At 45.4% G+C, this 18,430-nt stretch overlaps 2 protein-coding genes across 2 annotated transcripts in view; one reads left to right on the forward strand and one right to left on the reverse strand.

Moving 5' to 3' along the window:
• The first annotated feature begins 2,838 nt into the window (after positions 1-2,838).
• KIAA0040 (KIAA0040 ortholog) lies at positions 2,839-3,132 on the forward strand. Its single transcript, XM_007947088.1, has one exon. It carries the CDS (start codon positions 2,839-2,841, stop codon positions 3,130-3,132), a length of 294 nt encoding a protein of 97 aa, XP_007945279.1.
• Positions 3,133-18,218: 15,086 nt separating this feature from the next.
• Positions 18,219-18,430, reverse strand: part of TNN (tenascin N) — an 83,365-nt gene continuing 83,153 nt past the window's right edge. The window contains exon 18 of the mRNA XM_042781814.1: positions 18,219-18,359. Coding sequence (XP_042637748.1) covers positions 18,219-18,359 — 141 coding nt within the window. The remainder of the gene's footprint in view (positions 18,360-18,430) is intronic.

An 18,430-nucleotide genomic window follows, 5' to 3' on the forward strand; every position in this document is an offset into this window, starting at 1 on the left:
TTTTGGTCATGTTGTCAGAAGGGATCATTCCCTGGAGAAGGATGTCATGCTTGGTAGGGTGGAGGGTCGACGAAAGAGGGGGAGGCCTTCAACAAGATGGATTGGCACAGTGGCTGCGATGATGGACTCAAGTATAGCAGGGATCGTGGACCTGGCGCAGGATTGGGCAGTGTTTCGTTCTGCTGTGCATGGGGTCGCTATGAGTCAGAAACAACTCAAAGGCACCTAACAACAACAACAACATCATTGTCAGCCTTAGTTCCTCCAGCTGTTCAGAGCCTTGAGAGAGCATTAGGCCTATTGTCTAGAGATCTGGTTTTCATCACAGCTTGATGTCACTTCACTGCTCTGGGCCTCAGATTCTTAATCTTTAATTTAGAGAGTTGGACAGGATGATCTTGAGGGTCCCCAATAGGAAAATCAATGATTGCTTGATCTCTGGGTCCAGGGCAATATCTTGCACCAAGAAGGCTCTTAAATTTCCTTGAATCACTCCTGTCCTCAGAGTCTTGTTCAGATGCAAGACCTTGTGGATTCCAGAACTGAACTCAGCCTCTCAGACCTTTCTACTTGAAAGGTGAGTCTTAGAGTACATGTGCAAAGGTAAAGAGTGCCAAGGAAACACTGGCCTTTCTGTACAAGCAAACAGGAAAATGGCCCCAGCAATAAGCTGAGCTCAAGATAGGAGTAGGAAGGTACCCAGGTATGGTAGTTAAGTTTGTGTGTCAGCTTGGCTGGGTCTGGTTGAGTGGCTGGGCAGCTGGTGGTAGTTATTCTTCATGATGAGACTGGCAATCATCTCCATGGTGGGATCTACCACAAGCAGCTAAGTAGCTGCTTTAGGGATGTGGTCTGCTTCCCATATATAAGTAGCAGCTTTGGGAATAGTCTCCAGCTTAAGACATGCTTGAACCCTGCATGTAGCTGTGCTGTTATTCAGCAGCCTGCCATGCTCTGCCAACCTTGGGACTTCCAATGGACTTGAATTAATGACCTGCCATGTGGTTTGGTAACATCAAGACTGTGCCTTTTTTACTTGTCAACCTTGGGCTTGTTAGCCTCAGCAGCCAGCAGCTGTCTGAGTGAAGAAAAGCCTCTAGCTTCAGTGGGCCGGGAACAGGTGGCAGAGCTGAAGCCCAAGGCTGAGGGCCTTTAACCCAGCCCCTACAGCCTAGCACTTTGAACTTGGACTTAAAGCCTCCAAACTTAAGAGAATAAACTTCTGTTTGTTCAAGCCATCCCATCTGTAGTATCTTGTGTTAGAGAGGCACTAGGTAACCACATCGCCAGGGTCCTCAAACCTCTAGTTCCAAAGCTTCATCACTGAGCAGCCTTACGAGGATCCTTTTCCAATGAGAAGAAAAGATGGTGAGGAAACAGGCATGGAAAGATATTTGAGAGTATTTGGTGGGGAGATGGAAAGCAGAGATGAAGGTGACCAGGGAAAAGAAAGTAGAAAGCAGACAGGAGTAGCAAAAATGGTATCTCCTCGTCCTCCCAGCCTCAGGAGGTCCTGGAAGCTCAGGAGGTCTTGCCAAAGCACTGTGGGTCCTCCTCAGGCCCAGGAGTGGGATACAAGGAGGGGAGGAGATGTGGAGAAGAAAGAAAAGCAGGAGGGGGCAGGATGAGGATGATCTCTTAGCCTTGGGAGGTCCAAGTCCCCTATCAAAGGCACTGAGACATTTCATCTTGTGTTTCAGCTTTAATAGTTGTTGATAATGGCAAGTTGTGTTCATAGAAGGGTAGGAAAAAAGCTATCCTATACGGAAGTGGGTATTCAACATTTGTCGGGTGAACGTCAGTAGAAAGGAAATTGAGAACTATTGTAGAGCATCCAGGGAGCCAATCCCTGACCAGAAATCTGACCAGACATACTGATTCATTTAATCAAAAATTACTGAGCACCTACTATATGCCAGATCAGATACACTACTAATCTTTATATCCTAAGCCTAACATTGTTGTTATTTGCTGTCGAGTCGGCTGACTCATAGCGACCCCTCCTTGGGTTTCCGAGGCAGTATCACTACAGAAGTAGGACTGCCCAACCTTCCTTCCGAGGAATGGCTGGTGGGTTTGAACCGCCAGCCTTCTGGTTAGCAGTCAAGTGCCTTAGGCACTATGCTACCTAACATAGTGTGCATAAAACCAAAACCAAACTCACTACTGTCGAGTTGATTCGACTCATAGCAACCCCTCCTTGGGTTTCCAAGGTAGTATCTCTACAGAAGTTGATTGCCCAGTCTTCCTTCTGAGGAGTAGGTTTGAACCAGCAGCCTTCTGGTTAGCAGTCAAATGCCTTAGGCACTATGCCACAGAATTAGTTAATGCTTATTCACTAAATGTATACATTTACTTTGTTTATTGAGCTCAATACAATTATCAGTAGACTCTGGAAATCTTCAATTCCTTTCCCCTTTCCTAACCTAAAGGAGCTCTGGTAGTGTAGGGCCTAAGGCATTTGACTGCTAACCAAAAGGTTAGTGGTACAAACCCCCCAGCCACTTCATGGAAGGAAGACTGGGCAATCAATTTCCGTAAAGTTTTACTCACTTGGAAACCCAAAGGGGTCACTGTAAGTCAGAATCGACTTGATGGCAATGAGTTTGGTTTGGTTTTTTTCCTAAGCGTTAAATCTATAATGTTACTAAAAGTTATGAAACATTTCCAATGCATTTCTCTTGAATTGTCTATTTTTGTCTCTCAGGTGCTACCATTGGCATGCCTGAACCCAAAGCCAGAAGAGGAATAAATTAAGTGATCAAGACTGTGCTCTCTTGAGCCCAGAACTTGCTAGTCAGCTGAAAGCATCCTCTGGCTCCAGTCTAGCCAAGCACCATGGAAAGAATCAGCTCCTTCTTCAACGCCATCTGGGACACCATTACTACCAAACACCAAGAAGGTATTTTCAACACCATCTGCCTGGGAGTCCTCCTGGGGCTGCCATTATTGGTCATCCTCACACTCATCTTCATTTGTTGCCATTGCTGCTGGAGCCAGCCAGGCAAGAGTGGCCGACAGCCAGAGCAGAACAAGAGGAAGAAAAAGAAGAAGAAGGATGAAGAAGACCTCTGGATCTCTGCCCAGCCCAAGCTTCTCCAGATGGAGAAGAGGCCATCACTGCCTGTCTAGTTAGGAGCTAAGCTTCCTTCCAGCCATGCAGGGTAGAAAGCAGGAATCTTTGAAATGATGCTCTCATGTCCACAGAGTAACTACTAGACCAAGGAACAAACCTCAGAGTGAGTGGCACTCCCAGGGAAGCACGTGGACTATTCTTGGACACGGTCTTGGCAGCTATGTGTCTGATGGCAATACTCTTTACAACAGTCCCAAGTATGCCTTCTCCCTGTATCTGGCATACCCCATATGCAAAAACACAAAGAACATCTACCCATAGGTCTTGATATGGCTCCCAAGTGTGCACGCAGTGCACACACATACATATTCAGGCAACAGGTACATAGGCAAGTACATTCTGTTCATCAAATTGTCATTGAATGTCTATTTGTCTACTTTATGCCAGGCATTGTGTGAAAGACAATACATTGTCTACTCTTGCAAAAAATGTTTCATGGAAAGGCCTGGCCAGATCTGGGCACATAAACACAATTACAAAAACAGGGAAGGCCTCTGTGCACCATCAGTTCTATACATAACTCAGGTTAGAGATGTGTGCTTTCCTATTCCTATCCCTACAGAAACTTTTACTGGAAAAACTCATATTTGGACATTCCAGCAACCTGGTACAGGCCCCATCTCTGTGTATATTTATACAGATGCACTCAGTGCCTGTGCTTCTCACCCCTGACTTGCCAAAAAGCTGATGGATCAAAATTATTTGAAAACTATTTTTCTTGCAACTCATGGCAAGATCCTCATTACCTCTACTAGGTATCTAACATTGTCCAGAACCTCTCTTTGAGATGGTTCCCTCATAAGCACTCAGCAAGGTATCCTTCTCCAAGCAAGAACAAACAGCTTTTGGTAGTAACTGCTAGAAAGCTATGGAAACCCACTCACTGACTTCAGTGGATGACAGCTGTGTACCTGTACCATGTATATTTTACAGATGGAAAGGATAAGGAGATGTTACTCCTGAGCTGGGTATCTCCTGTGTAATCTAATGGCTTCAGGGGGGAAGGAATTAAGACAACCACTGGAAAAGTTCGCAGAAGGCACACTGCAAGTGACCTCTTAAAGTTGTAATGGATGCATAGTATGTTGTAGGTGGGAGGCAGATGTAACAGAGTTTAAGTGAAAGTAGAATGAAGCTATATGGATGTCTGCTGATATTTTTCTTGAAGCTCAGGCCAATGCCTTGCACACCGTAGGTACTCATCACTATCTGTGGATCCTGTTGGGTTTGTAATGTCAAAGGTAAACTTGTAAATACCTCGCCAATTCCCCCAAGTGACCTTCTCTTCTCAGTGAGCCCACAAATTGCTGCAATGATGAGAGTTAGGTATTAAATTCTGCAAACGAGTGCATGCAGAACCAAGGTTCAAGTTGACACGTGTACCGAGGTACGCAAGGACATGTAAATAAACTAGATCTGCAGTGAGTTAAGGAGAGCTTTTCCCTACTGAGTTGAGGTTGGGAGGCAGAGTTAATCTGCTTATATGATGAGCTGCTTGGTATTTTGATTGTATTGACAATATTATAAAGATGGACAATTCCCTATTTGGGAGCAATTTGTGCTAAAAGAATCTGCAAATCTGCTGCATCACTCTCTTGAAATATTTTCCCACAGAAGCTGTTATAAATGGTGGCTAGATTGCTATTTAATTACTAATAGAGCTAACCTATAGTATTTATCAGAACAAAAAACAAAATTTTATAAGATTGTTTTAGCGGAAAGATGCATTATGTTTCCTGACTTGGACCACCTGGTACCCATCTGCTCTCAAGGTGTATCTAGGTCTATGGAAGGTGAGCATCTGATGGTGCTGGTTAAACCAGGGTCTTCCAACAGGTGACTCTGTAAATGATAGGCCTGCATATATTTTAGAACCAGTCTCATTCATCCTCAAACTCAAAGTGGCCCTCAATTCCCTGGGCACTCAGGTCTCTCAGCCCTTTGACCAGAGCAAGCAGTACTCTCTGATCTCTTTGTCACATAGAATTGTCATGGAATACCTGGCTGCCCTCTTCAGAGGATGGCTAATTGTCTTCCACACCAAACGCACACACCTCCCCACTTCTGCTGCCCACTGGGATGAGTTGTCTTTCCATCTCCAGCCCTCAGTCCTCCTCAAAGGGATGACTTGGGGGAGGCAAGAAGCTAACAGCTAAAATTGGGTGTCAGACGTGATCTAGGAGAATGGATCACAGGGATCAGGGACCACACAAGTAACAGTTGCCATGGCAACTGGCTGCTAGTTTGAATTAAGATAGCATTCAGCTGTCACTGCCATGATGAGGCCTCTGTCTCCTGATAAAGTGTCTCTGCTGTCTCCTAACCCAAAGGACTTGCTCTAGCTGCAGGCATGAGTTATCCAGAAACTCCCTTGGTTGCTTCCATAGCCTGAGACCCAGAAGACCCGAAGCCTGAATGGGACTTAACTCTTCCCCACGCCCAACCTCCCCTACAGTCTTCACTGGAGCACCTAGATCAGTGCCAGGCACTTGACAGGCTCTCTCAAATTTTGGTTTAGTCAACGGATGTGTGAATGGAGCCTATAGAAGTAACTATTAATGCGTACTCCTCTTTCAAGGAGCTCTGGTAGCATAGTGCCTAAGGCATTTGACTGCTAATCAGAAGGCGGGTAGTTCAAACTCACCAGCCACTCCTCAGAAGGAAGACTGGGCAATATACTCCCATAGTGATACCACCTCAGAAACCCAAGGAGGGTTCACTATGAGTTGGATCCAACTCCATGGCAGTGAGTTTGGTGTTTGGTTTTTCCTCTCTCCTCACTTAATTCTTGTCTTTCTCCTCTCAGGCTTTATTCTCTTATTCTCTCTTAGCATCACATCTCCATGGGGGGATTTTTGCTCCTCTTCTCTAGCCTCTGCCCCCTCAGGACTGGAGTCTGCATTGGCTGATCTGGATAGATCTAAGCTGATGAAGGCATACAGAGAATTCATAGAGAAGGGCCTTTCTACACCAGGACAGACTTGGGGCTGAGGCCCCCCAGGCCAGGATGTCCTCAGACCAGATTCAGCCACACAGCAGACAGGGTCAGAGAAGGTTTCTCCGTTGCTCAATGGGTTAGCTTTTTTGGGGGGAGTGGGGGAAGGGGGCGGGCATTGTAGAGAAAAGGCAGTCAATTTTTAAGAAGAATATAGATAGTCAAAGTTGTCTAGTATTTGTCAGTATTTTTTTTCCTGTAAAATTCAAATACACACAAGAGAGAAACTTATTTAAATAAAATGAAAAGCCATGTTTGATCTTCTTACTGGGACTCAATTATGACTTTGTGATATTAAGTATTGCCCTCTCTTGGACATCACTCACAAGTGACAGATACAGCAGCTCCCTCCGGACACACAGGCTCAGCCCTGCACAGTCACCACCTTCACCTGGCCAAGCCACAGGCCGGAGGAGCAGGAATGAAGTGCTGTCTCGACTGCCTGAGACAGACGGCCTTGGAGACCAGATACCCTCAGTGGGGCCGGCTACAGGAGAAAACACTGCTGTTCCTTGGCAACACTCAGAGAACTTTCTCTTCAACGAGGTCAATCAATGTCTTCTTAAAGGAAAGAGGAGAAAATAGCAAAAACTAAATAAAAATAGACTTCTGAATTAAATATGCTGCTGGGGAGGGAGGGATCAAAGGCCTCCATAGCGGCCACTAGGGATGAATATAGGTACACATATACATGGGTGTGTATTGTGTAGAGGTGTCTCTTTTTCAAGGCTGCCATAGCTTTGCGTTGGTTATGAAATGGAACACCTTGGATGCTCCTGCTTCCTCCCTTGACGAGACTATGCTCTCCATTAAAGCAGAAACCAGAGAGCAGGGCTGGCCACTAGAACTCAGAGTGATGGAAATGCAGTGCTTTGTCCAATATGGTGCTGTTGACTACACATAGCTGTTAAAATTAATTTGAATAAAGGTCCAGTAGCTCAGTTAAACCATATTCCAAGTACTGATAGCCACATGTGAGTACTGGCTACAATACTAAACAAAATAGGTCTAGAAGCTCATTGGGGGGAGTGGTCAAACACTCTGGCAAAACACTTTGTTTACTGTATTTTAACCAGGATTTAAGTGTCCCTAGGTGGTGCAAACAGTTAACAGACTCAGCTGCTAACCAAAAGGTTGAAGGTTTGAGTCCACACAGAGGTGCCTGGCAATCTACCTTTTGAAAAATCAGCCATTGAAAATCCTATGAAGCACAGTGCTACTTCACACATGTGGAGTCATCATGAGTCAGGATAGACTCAACGGCAAGTTGGAAAAACAGTTTGTTTACTGAATTTTAACCAGGGCTTGAAAAAAAAGGCCTATAGTACAGACTCACCCTTTGTCTCATCTCCCCCAAGGCAGGCTGGTATTTCTGTAGTTTCCATTTGTTCCTGGGCTCCCTTCCCCACCACCACACAAACAGAGAGCGGAGACTCTTCATTTCCCTCCCTCTTTATTCCCCCCCCGGACATTCAAAACTTTCCAGTATAAAGGAGGCAACATTGCCTAGGAAACATCTGGGAGGAGCAGCCACTGCACACCTGAGGAATCCAGGGCTAAGTGACTTCAGCTCCACCTGCCCAGCCTCAACCTGACCTTGGGGTGTGAACGTGGATTTGCAATAATACTAGGAGCTCTGGTGGCATAGTGCCTAAGGCATTTGACTGCTAATCAGAAGGTTGGCAGTTCAAACCCACCAGCCCTCTGTGGAAGGAAGATGCAGCAATCTACTTCCCTAAAGATTTACTGCCTCTGAAACCCAATGGGGTTTACTATGAGTCAGAATTGACTGGATAGCAGTGAGTTTGGTTTGCTTTTATTAATCAGCATTCTCAATTCACCAGAGCATCTGTGCTTGGCCTCCTTGCCCTTTGCCCTTCATATTATTCCCAAATTCAAAGTCACAGGATTACAAAACTGGAAAAAAAAAAAAAAAAGTTCATTCAACATAGCTTTCTGTCTCTAAGGTTCAGAGGGGTGAACATCAAACATCAGAGCAATCTCACAATGATGCTTCATTAAGGAAAGACCATGCACACATCTAACCCCTTTTTGAAGCTATTTTTTCCATAAACATTTTTGAGTGTCCACTATGTGCCAAGCTCATAGGTGCTGGGGACACAGAGTTGCCCTGGGGGGGTGTGGGTAGGGGATGCTTACAGCATGAGCTGGGGACAACCAAGCAAACATAATGACAGTCAGTGCTTCTTTAGAGGGAACTGCAAATCAGAACAGGCTGTGGAGGAGATCGCCCAGGAGCTGTCCTGAGACTTGCATAATAGTCAGGAGAGGGAAGGAACTGGGAAAGCAGAAACTAGAGAATACAGACAGGGTTGCTGAGTGGTCCCACTCCAAGGCAATGTATGTATAGATTACAGTGTGAAGGCATCCCCTGGGCTCGGCAAACAGTTAATGCTCTCGGCTGCTAACTGAAACGTTGGAGGCTGAAGTCCACCAGTGGCTCCTCACGAGAAAGATCTGGGGATCATCTTCCATAAAGATTACAGCCAAGAAAACTCTGTTCTGCTCTGTAACATGTGAGGTCGCCATGAGTCAGCATTGACTCAAAGGCAAGAGTTTGGTTTTGCTTGGCCTCTGTCGCCTCAGCCTACAACCCAGCCACCCTAGGATGACAGTGCCACCTGGTGCCCAAATCAGGAAAGACTCTGAGTCGATGTCTTTTTCACCTTAAAACACATTTCTCTTAGACACCAGTCCAACTAGATCACTGGTTCTCAAATTAAATGTGCAAAAGAATCACTGGGTTTTGTGTGACACAAATCTGTCAAGGTCAGGATTTCTATGCTCATTTGACAGATGAGGAATCTAATTCATAATTCTCGTCACACATTTTTGGTGAAGTATTCCATACTTTTTACATCACTGCCACACAAATCTTCCCCATCACATCCAAATGAGATAATATCTTAACTGTTTATTTTCCCTTATAATAGTACTCTACCCTTATCACCCCCTTCCCTGGAATTAGCCTTTATGAGGCTACAACTGTAACTGCCTTATTCATCCCTGTATGTGATGAGGACCAGAGATGCTAGCCAACTTACCCAGCCTGGGTTGGAAACTAGAGTCCCGGACTCTGGTATGTATGAGTGCCTAGCATGGAGTCTGGCACATCCAAACCAAAAAAAAACTAAACCCATTGCTGTCAAGTCAATTCTGACAAACAGTGACCCGACAGGACAGAGCACAAGTGTCCCATTGGGTTTCCAAGGCTATAAATCTTTACAGAAACAGGCTGCCACATCTTTCTTCCATGGGGCAGCTGATGAGTTTGAACCACTAACCTTTTAGTTAGCAGCCAAGCACTTAACCACTGTGCCACAGGGAGTGCCCCTCACATGTACTATATGCTAAATAAATAAGAAGGGAAAAAAGAATCATTCGAGTGTTTCTTAAAAGAACAGGTTCCCAGCCTCTCTCCCCAATGCTGTCTGATTTGTTGGTCTAGGATGGGGCCAGACAACTTGGTCTCCTAACAAGCTCTCTGGGTAGATTCAAATGCTCCCTGAACCAGGCTTTCAGAAAGACCATCCATCTAGATACTCAGAAAACAAGAGTTCTGTTTGCAAATAAGTAATTTACTGCGTCTGACTCCCCTCTCCCCCTTGAGATCCAAAGAGCATGTATCACTCTACAGGTTCTCAAAGGTACTATTATAAAGAAACTGGTTTAACTCTGTTTAAATCAGGGTTTTTCCCAACTCAACTGACCATTAAACTAGTTTTAGCACATCTAGAGGAACAAGGGTCCTTGGAACAGTTTGGGAAGTGCTACCATGGCAGGCTCATGCTTTGTTTGCTACTGGCTTTTGCTGCCTACAGTTCAATTAATATCATCCCCAAGGAAACGCTTTTGGAAATGTACACAGACTCTCCTTTAACATCACTAACTTTCCCACTCTTTATCAAATGCTCAAGAAAATATCTTTCTCACTCTTCCCTTTCTCTTTCTTCCATTTGTGTTGTTGTTGTTAGGTGCCATTGAATTCTTTGAAAAGTGGATGGCCCCTTCCTTCTCCCAAGTCTGTCTTAGTCTGGAAGCTCCACTGAAATGTGTCCACCATGGGTGACCCTGCTGGCATTTGAAACACTGGTGGCATAGCTTCCAGCCTCACAGCAACACACAAGCCACCACAGTACAACAAAATGACAGATGAGTGATGGAGTGTTTTGTTTCCATTTGTGAGCCATAATAATTTTATTGGTGGCCAAAACTCTGGAGGCTGAGTCATAGGGACCCTACAGGACAGAGTGGAATATCTTCATCTTTTGGTAAGTGAAGAAAGTGAGGCCTCATCGGGCTGTAAATCTTTATGGAAGCTGATTGCCAACATCTTTCTCCTGTAGAGCAACTAGTGGATTCAAACCACTGACTTTTTGGTTAACAGCTGAGTACTTCAACCACTGCACCACCAGCGCATCTTGTTGGTGGCCAGTCATAGCGAATATACTTTAGAGTCAGCTAGAGATACACCTTTATCAAGGCAAGAAAAGAAAAATCAAAAGTTTTGAATGAAAGTAAAGAACAAGGATCCAAGGCCTCACTACCTTTTAATTCCAGAAGTGCTTTATAACACAAAAAGAGCAATATCAGAGGTTAATGGCATTCCTATTTTATAAATGAAGAAAATGAGGACCAGAGATGCTAAGCCAACTTATCCAGCCTGGGTCAGAAACCAGAGTCCCCAACTCCTACTCCAGTGCTCCTTCCACACACAGTCTGACGTAATGCATGCAGGCCAACTCACTGACTTTGTTTCCTTAAAGTCCGTTCAGCTTGCAGAAGCACATCCTTTGATCCGGAAACATGGTGAACGCAATCAAGGGCCCTGTCCACGGCCTTTAAAATGCCCAGATGTCTCCTTTGGATGTCCCACAGCAAGCCTCTTCTGCCTCCTCACTCACTAATTAAGCCTCACTTTCTTCACTTACCAAAAATAAAGAACAGTTTTCATTCCATTTTGCATCCTTATTTAAACTACAATATTGCAAATTTCTGTTTTTGTCATTATAAGTCCACTTCAGTCTATTTATATTATAGAATAAACAAGGAGTTCTGGTAGTGCAGTAGTTAAGTGCCCTATTGCTGACCTAAATGTCCGTGGTTTGAACCCACCAGGTGCTCCACGGGAAAGATGTGGCAATCTGCTTCTTTAAAGATTACAACCATGAAAACCATATGGGGCAGTTCTACTCTGTTCTATAGGGTCGCTATGAGTTGGAATCAGCTCACAGCAATGGGTCAAATAAGCAGGTTTTCATGGGCTATGCTGGGATCCTAAATTCTCTGTGTTTCCCCCATAGAAACAACCAACTAGCGAACAGAAGGACTTTGGGAAGGGAATTCAGTGGCAAATTAGGAACTGCCCAAAATCCCTTGCAGGGATGTCTCCTCATTCCTTCCGTTTGCCGGCGTTTCTGACCGCCTGCGTGTCACCATCCGCCCTATACTGCAGGTCTGGAGATGGAGTCTAGGTCTCACTAGGCAATCTCTTCCGGGTATGTTCCAGGAATTACTTTTGAGCATTCTTCCAGCAACAACTGCCTGAACATACACCAAGCACAGGCTGGATGATCAGCTGGATCCCATGGACTGACGCTCCAGACAATATTACCCGGAAAGAAAGAAAAGGGGGCTCCTCCAGAACGCTCCCTTAATGCAGGAAAGTGGGGACCAAGTGAGAGGCTCCCGCTATGACAACACTGCCATCTGCTGGCCTGACTGGTTACAGCGAGGCCTCTGGCACTCCTGATCTCTACTGCCCTGGAGAAGGGCTTAAGATAATGACTTGGAGATCTTTTTGTTGTTGTTGTTGTGGTTTGCGGTGGAGTCGGCCCTGACTCATAGCGACCCCTCCTTGGGCTTCCGAGGCAGTATGACTATAGAAGTAGGATTGCCCAACCTTCCTTCCAAGGAGTGGCTGGTGGGTTTGAACCTCTCTGGTAGCATAGTGGCTAAGACACTTGCCTGCTAACCAGACGGCTGGTGGTTCAAACCCACCAGCCACTCCTCGGAAGGAAGGTTGGGCAATCCTACTTCCGTAGTGATACTGCCTCGGAAACCCAAGGAGGGGTCGCTATGAGTCGGGGCCGACTCGACGGCACATAACAACAACAGCTAAGGACTAAGCTTCACCGAGAGCTTTTCAGTGTTTACATTTGCTTTTCTTTCTGCCTTGCTACACCTTCTGCAGCGTGTCTGCCTGTCCACGCACACTCTCTTTCCACACACCACACTTGGTCCTTTTCCTTCATGGCATCCCCTTGGTCACAATTCTTTGAGTCATTCTTTGTTATCTCTCTGGCTTCTTCAACTTTTCTGACTTCAAGAATGTGTGAGTCCTTGAGACACCTAAATTAAAAAGCAGAGCTCTCAACTGTTCTCAGCAAACATAAACTCTGGGGTCCTATTCCCAGAAGCAGCTGCTATCAAAAACAACAAATTGTACTCTGTCATATTCTCCCATCCACCCATCCTCCTCAAATCCTGTTGATTCTCCCTCCTAAATATATCTCTTTAATCTGTTCCCTCTTCCCCTTCCCCACCATTTCTGCCACAGCCCAAAAAGTCACTATCTCTTGCCTGAACTACTGCCAATAGCCCTTAACTTGTCTATGAATCTCTATTCCCTCCCCAAAACCCTATTGTCTATACTGCCACCAGACTGTTTCCAAATTCTTTCATTTTAGCAATACTTTTCAATCCTGGCTGTATCATCCCTGGCTGTATCATCTGGGTTAGAATCACCTAAGACCAGTTACATCAGTCTCTGGAGGTAGAGCCAGGCAACTGTGTATGTAAAAGTTTCCAGTTCTGTCTGATGAATAGTGAGGTCTGGAAGCAACAGGTACTGCCCATCTCTCCAGGAAGCACCCCTCACCCCACTAAGTAAGCATTGTCCCTCCGTCAAACACACCATGCTCCACACTTTCTCATCTTGGCCATGGAATTTCCTTGACCTGAGGTGCTGTGCCCCTCCCCTGTGCCTTGTGTTTCTCCCCTGGCAAACTCAGGCTCATCCTTCCAGACCTGACGCCAGCCCTATCCCAGTAAGGCTTCCTCCAGCCCCCAGGCCAGATTAGTCACCCTGCTTTGCTCTCGGGGCGCTGCTCTCCTGTGTGCTGTCATGATTGGTTCCCACGCTTTCTCCCCACCACACTGCCAACTTCTCAAGGGCAAGGGCTATGTTCTGTTCATCATTGTCAGATTACCCAATAAGTGAGGTAAGCACAGGCTTACTTGTACTTATTTACCAACCTGTAGTGAATAATTTCACATTTCTTTACCACATCAAAGATTCTGTTTCTGGATATGGCTGCTATCTGTCTTTATCCCAACCTCACAGGACCTTCCTACAAAAGGAAGCCTCTTTTCAAATATCTAATCCCTGACAGCAACAGAGTACCTAGTTAGTAAGCAAGGTAAGCACGGGCTTACTTGTGCTTACTTAGTACTCATTAATGAACAATTTCACATGGGCTTTACCACATCTGGGGTGAAAAACGTGAAACTGGTGAAATTGTTCACTATAGATTACTAAGCAAGCACAAGTGAGCCTGTGCTTTCCTTGCTTATTGGATAATTCGCCCCTGCTATTCAACCCTCAGGAGCTCTGGTGGCGTAGTGCCTAAAGCATTTGACTGCTAACCAGAAGGCTGGCAGTTCAGACCCACCAGTCACTTCTGGGAAGGAAGGTTGGGCAATCTACTTTCATGGTGACACCGCCTGGGAAACCCAAGGAGGGGTCACTAGGAGTTGGATCCTATTCCACAGCAGTGAGTTTGGTTTTTTGTTTTTGTTTTTGTTTTGATATTCACCATGCAGATGCTAGTGCCTTGCACATAATAGGCAATGCCTTGGGAACATTATCAAATTCTCGTGCTACTTCTCTCCTCGATTCTACCCTAGTACCTGGCGTACAGCCTGTCCATTTATGACAACTTTTGTTTGCTTTGGTTTGCCCTAAATGAGTAGGAATTGCCCCTGTAAGCTTCAAAGGTCTGACGGCTCCTAACCTGGCTCCAAGAAAAGTGGCCCTCTGCAAAGCAGGTCTCCCAGAAACTCATTCCTTGAGTCTGTATTCAGCTACCAGAGTGGGAGCTGCCAGCTCTGATCACGTTAAAATGAGATTAGGCACAGGTTTAGGGCTGGAATGTTTTTCTCAAACACTCTTTAAATATGAGCTTCCCAAGGCACTACACTGCCCCCAGCAGAATTCTTGAAGGGTCAGCTAGGGTTGTCTCCACCCCTTGTCTTCAAAGCAGCATTGGTCCTACCGGCAAAAGAAAGGAAGGAATAACTCCAGTTTCTCGCAAGTCCTCTTCTTGGTCAGTGGTGGGAAAATGCTGGGGTCAGTGAACACAAGAGTATGTACTTTGTAATCTACTGCCATAACAGTCTCATCAGAGCTAAAGGTCAACCGCGGCCTTCTGCACGAGAGCTGCTGTTGCTAACTGCCATGGAGTTGGCCCTCAACTCATCAGGACTCCATATACAACAAAACAAAATGCACTCTCCCCCTAACTGGTTGCAGATCAGACTACTGTGATGCACAGGGTCTTCATGGCTGGTTTTCAGAAGCAGACTGCCAGGCCTTTCTTCCTAGTCTATCTTACCCTGGATGTTCCACTGAAACCTGTTCAGCATCATAGCAACACACAGGCCTCCATTGACAGATGGGTGCACTGGCACAAGGGGCACTGGCCAGGGACTGAAGTCGGGGATGCCACATGAAAAGTGAGATCTTTACCGCTGAATACACTAGAGCCACTCAATGTGTAGCCTACAGTTCAGCAGCAGCCCCCAGGCCAGACCTACTATACCAGCTGGACTGGGCATGGGGCCCAGCAATCTGGTTTCAACCGGCACGTTTAACAGGCAGATTATTAATTGGGAAGCATGGCCCACCATCCCTGGCTCTAAATGAGGCTCTGGGTTTGGATCCACTTTACAAAGAAGATATTTTTCTAAAAAGCTTAAAGCCACTGGGATGAGCACAAGGTTTGAGTCAGCAAGGTGAGCACTCAACATGCAAACAAGGTCAGGGACACAGCAGAAGGGAAGGAGACTCCTTCTGGAAGTTGTAGGAGGGACCTTTAAGACAGATGAGAAGACAGTCTTGGGCTCAGACCCTGACAAAGCTGGATCAAGAACAGAAGAAACCCAGTGGGTCTCTGCATAAAAATCTCCTCATGTGAAAGACCTCTACAAGACTCCCTTCATAAAACACTGCCCCAGTCACAAAACACTCCACCATCAGTCGCCACTCTCTAGCCCTTCACTCTGCTTTCTACTTCTTCCTCTGCACTTATCACTCCCTGAAATTATACATTTGTTTGTTTACTTGTTTACTGTCCATCTCCATCACTAGAATAAAAGCAGGAAGGCAGGAAGATTGTTTTGTTCTTTTTCTACACCAGTGGTTAGAACAGAAACTAGCAGAACAGGGTGTAACCAATATTTGTTGAATGAGTGAGTGAATGAATGAATGAATCAATCAATCAATCAATCAAAGCACAAAACCATATCTGGCTTGCTCACCTCTGTGGTTTCACCTCTGTGGCTGACTTGTTTCCCCAGTGCCTAGCACACAATCTGGAACAGAGCAGGCAGACACTTAGTAAATTCTTACGGAATCAATGTACAACATGTAAGCACAACACTGAGATTATACTTCATTTAAGTCACTGATTATCAGATCTAGCAGTTATTGTGGCATTGCTCACTATGTGCTAGGGAGAAAAGAGCTGAAAACTTTCTTGTTGTTATTAGTTGCTGTTGAGTTGGCCCCAGAGTCATGGCAACCCCTTGCGAAACAAAATTAAATGCTGCTCAGTACTGCCCTATTCTGATTACCTAGGGCCGCTCTAACAGAAAATACCACAAATGGGATGGCCTTAAAAAACAGTTTATTCTCTTACAGTTTGGAGGCTTTAAATTCAAGTTCAAAGTGCCAGGCTCTAGGGGCTGGGGGAAAACCCCTCAACCTGGGGGTCCAGCTCTGCCTCCTGCTCCTGGCCCACTGGAACTAGAGGCGTTTCTTCACTCAGACAGCTGCTGGCTGCTGAGGCTGAGAAGCCCAAGGTTGACAAGTAAAAGGCATAGTCCCAATGTTACCAAACAACCCAGCAGGCCATTAATTCAAGTTTGTTTTAAGTCCCAAGGTCAGCAGAGTGTAGCAGGCTGCTGAACGACACGACAACATACAGAGCCCATGCATGCCATAAGCTAGAGAACATTTCCCAAGGCTTCTGCTTAACTACAGGAAGCAGACCACATCCCAAAGGCAGCTGCTTGTGGTAGATCCCACCATGGAGCTGATTGCCAGTGTCATCATGGGGAATAACTACCACCAGCTGCCCAGCCACTCAACCAGGCCCACCCAAGTTGACACACAAACTGAACTACCATATGCCCCATCCCCATGATCAGTTGCAGATCAAACTGTTGTTATCCATAGGGTCTTCCCTGACTCATTTTCAGAAATAGATGACCAGGACTTTCTTCCTAGTCTGTCTTAATCTAGAAGCTCTGCTGAAACCTGTTCAGTATCAGAGCAACCCAAAAGCTTCCACTGACAGTCAAATGATGGCCCCACATGAGGTTCACTGGGAGGAAATCAAATCCAGGGCTCCACGATGGAAGCAGAGAATTCTACCACAGAACCACCACTGCCCCTTGCTGAAAACATCAAAGGTTGACAAACAATGTTTTGGGAGTATGGCTTGGCATTCACCCAGAAGCTAAAACCTGGAGAAATCAAAGCAATAAACTCCACCACAGTCCTGGAGAAGGACTACAGATTTTATGGCACCTGTTTTCCTTACCACTCACTCCCTCCTCTGAAATTCCCAATGTTATTATTTGCCATCATGCAAGAAAGAGACCACAGCCAACCACATTCCATTATAATGCACAAATTGTACCTTCACTTGCACTTAGGTTAAATTTAGAATTCAAGTGCACTTAAGTGAAGAAAATAATACAAGGCAAATTTTTTCAAATCAAGTGGTTTATTACTATTTTTTTTTTCTTGAATAGGAATTTAAGTTATTTCAATGGTCATTGTATTCGCTACAGAAATTCTTCCCCAATGATAGGGAAATAAGCAAAAAGGCTCTGACCTTGCCAAGTCTCCAAACAGTAAGCGCCCCAGTACTAAGGGACTCCAGAAAACCCAGGGGTCAACACTGTGGGGAACCCAGGGAGGAGGGAGGCTGAGGGCTTGAGGGACAGGAAAGAGAGTCATAGAAGAGTCTTTGGGAGGAACCAATTATCAAGAGAGTCAAATTTTATGAAGTTAAAATGAGTGAGAATTTATTCACAACATCTGCAGATCTATGAAAGTGATTATGCAAATACCTGGAAAGGGGGCACTTAAAAATAGCAGGAACGTGGCAGCTCTGCTTTCCAGCATGCTAAGTACTAGTCAGTATTAGCTAAAAGCGAATCCATCTGGGCCTCTTTTTGTTCCGTTTATTCTTCCTCAAAGCACCAGCAATTGAAAGGAAGGAGGCGATTTATACCTTTTTCCTCAAAACTCAATGGGAACAGGCAAGTAACAAGCATCAAGCTACCTCAGCCTTCACCCCTTGGTAATTAGAACCCCTCTTTGGTGCTTCTCTCCAGAGGGAAGATTAGTATTAGGAGAGCTTTAAAAAAAAAAAAAAAAAAAAAATCTAGAACTTTCTAATAGGTGAAATACTGGACATTTCTTTTAATCAAGTATATCTGTTACTGGAGATAGGCTGAGAAACCATGCACTTCCAGTTCTGTCCTACTTATGCACACTGTGCATCAACTGTATTGTTGATATTCAGGGCCTCCAGTATAGATAGTATCAGATGGGCAATAAAGCAGGTGCAGGGCAGGGACATCTGTGGCTTGAAGTTTAGTGATATGCTTTGAACCACACAGGCCCTACAGATAATCCAAAGATCTCAGAAACTAGAGGCTGAGAGTCTTTCAAACTGCCATTCGCCAGTCACCACCATCTGCCCCACCCCAGGACTGTGCAGCCCCAACCCGGGCTGGTCTCACTCATGCAGCAATTGCTCAAATGGGCCATCAGAATGTTCTTGTCTTTCCTCCAAGTGTCCTCTTCTTTCTGCCCAGGAGAGGCTCACTGCTGTAGCCATGTGGGCGGATTTTCAACTCCACATAAGGAATGGAGAATTCATGTCCTTTCCATGGCTCCCAGTTCACTCCCTGCATAAAGAAGCCAACATCAAGAAGAGGCATTTGAGAAGTAGTGGGGTGGGTTACGGTATGAGGAAATG

The sequence above is a fragment of the Orycteropus afer genome, unplaced genomic scaffold (genome assembly GCF_000298275.1).
Source record: "Orycteropus afer afer isolate SDZICR_OR568_19922 unplaced genomic scaffold, OryAfe1.0 scaffold00175, whole genome shotgun sequence".
Taxonomy (NCBI): domain Eukaryota; kingdom Metazoa; phylum Chordata; class Mammalia; order Tubulidentata; family Orycteropodidae; genus Orycteropus; species Orycteropus afer.